We start from the raw sequence: 1,416 nt of genomic DNA on the forward strand, positions 1-1,416 counted from the left end.
TCCGTGCCAGTGGCCGTGCCCAAGAGGCGGGCATCGAGGGCACGGGGACGGATGGGAGCACAGCGCGGAACCTGTCGCCTGTCGCTCCGTCCCTCATCGGCCACATCCACAAAGGCTAGTCCCCTGACCTCAGAGCACCAGAACCAAAACCCTAACCCACGTCTGCCATGTGCGGAGTTAAGGGAGAGAGAAAACTGCGACTCCTCTTCAGCTTCCCTGTTCCACGTGAGGGTTTGGGAAGTACTGTTTCCTCATAGCGCTGCTCCAAAGACCCTTGGGTTCAGCGCTAAACTCCACTGGCCAAACTATTTCAATGTCCCAATAAGCCCACACGATTCAAAGTCAAAAGGTGGTAATGAAGGAAGACTCTTCAAATTTTAAGGTTTGGGATGGCGACTCTGAAACTGTGTCAGGCGGTGTCCAGAACACCCTGCATAGGGATAATGGCAGAAATATACACCGAAGTTTTCTTGTGACTCCCTCGGTGCCAAGTTAACACTTTGCCACTTACTGTCCTGAGCACGTCACAAGCATTGCCTCACTGGGCCTGTGCAGATGTCCTCCTGTCCAGTGAGAGGGAGAGGGCCACAGGGGAAGGGAAGAGAGGAAACGGAGAGCCAGGCTAACTACAACCCTCATTTCTGTGACAAATCACGAGACCACAATCGGTATTTATAACTTCCCTCTTCCACTGCTCTCTCTTTGCTTTCCAGCCAGGACCTCAACTGGTCAGAATTCTTTGCTCAGTGAGTGACCCAAAATTTTATTCCGAATGAGTCTTGCTCCTCTTTAGTCCTGCCTACTACACAGGGCAGTATTAAGAGATGCTTTCCTGTGGGCTCTTTATCTAAAATAAGCTTCCCAAGGCTGGGGGTGTGGCTCGGTGGTTGAGTGCTTATTTGCTTAGCATGCACAAGGCCCTGTCTTCCTCCATTCCCAGCAAGGCAAAAAAAAAAAAAAAAAAAAAAAAAAAAAGGCTCGATTTGGCAGTTCATTCAGTACTATAAATCGTGTAGCTAGAAAGACTTGTGAAAGTAAGTGCTCACTGCTACAGAACACTTTCTCTTCCAATTATGTCATGATCAGCAAAGGGGAAAAGATAAATTTGAAAGAATGTGCCACGTGTGAAAGCCAATAATGAGGAGAGATCCATGCTTTTCTCTATCTCCCACGTCCCATCTACCTCTTGTTCTAATAAATCGATGAAGCATGTGAATAAAGCCTGGAGTGCCATGGTGTAAGTTCTCATAGGGCAGCTCTCTTTTTTTCCTATATAGGCATCTAAAATGTGTGTCTCAACGTGAAAACCACCTAATTTCCATCTGAAGTATAACATTCAGCTTTGTTACTGTCAGTAATACTATTTCTCATATCTCATGAAAAAATCATGACATCTGTGGCGGTCCAGCCGCGTCA

At 47.1% G+C, this 1,416-nt stretch overlaps 1 protein-coding gene across 1 annotated transcript in view; it reads left to right on the forward strand.

Moving 5' to 3' along the window:
* Dkc1 (dyskerin pseudouridine synthase 1) overlaps positions 1-1,416 on the forward strand; it is a 30,928-nt gene that overhangs the window by 8,248 nt on the left and 21,264 nt on the right. Inside the window, exon 3 of the mRNA XM_033760528.1 lies at positions 11-114. Coding sequence (XP_033616419.1) covers positions 11-114 — 104 coding nt within the window. The remainder of the gene's footprint in view (positions 1-10; positions 115-1,416) is intronic.

The sequence above is a fragment of the Fukomys damarensis genome, unplaced genomic scaffold (assembly GCF_012274545.1).
Source record: "Fukomys damarensis isolate Sample0158 unplaced genomic scaffold, DMR_v1.0_HiC HiC_scaffold_39, whole genome shotgun sequence".
Taxonomy (NCBI): domain Eukaryota; kingdom Metazoa; phylum Chordata; class Mammalia; order Rodentia; family Bathyergidae; genus Fukomys; species Fukomys damarensis.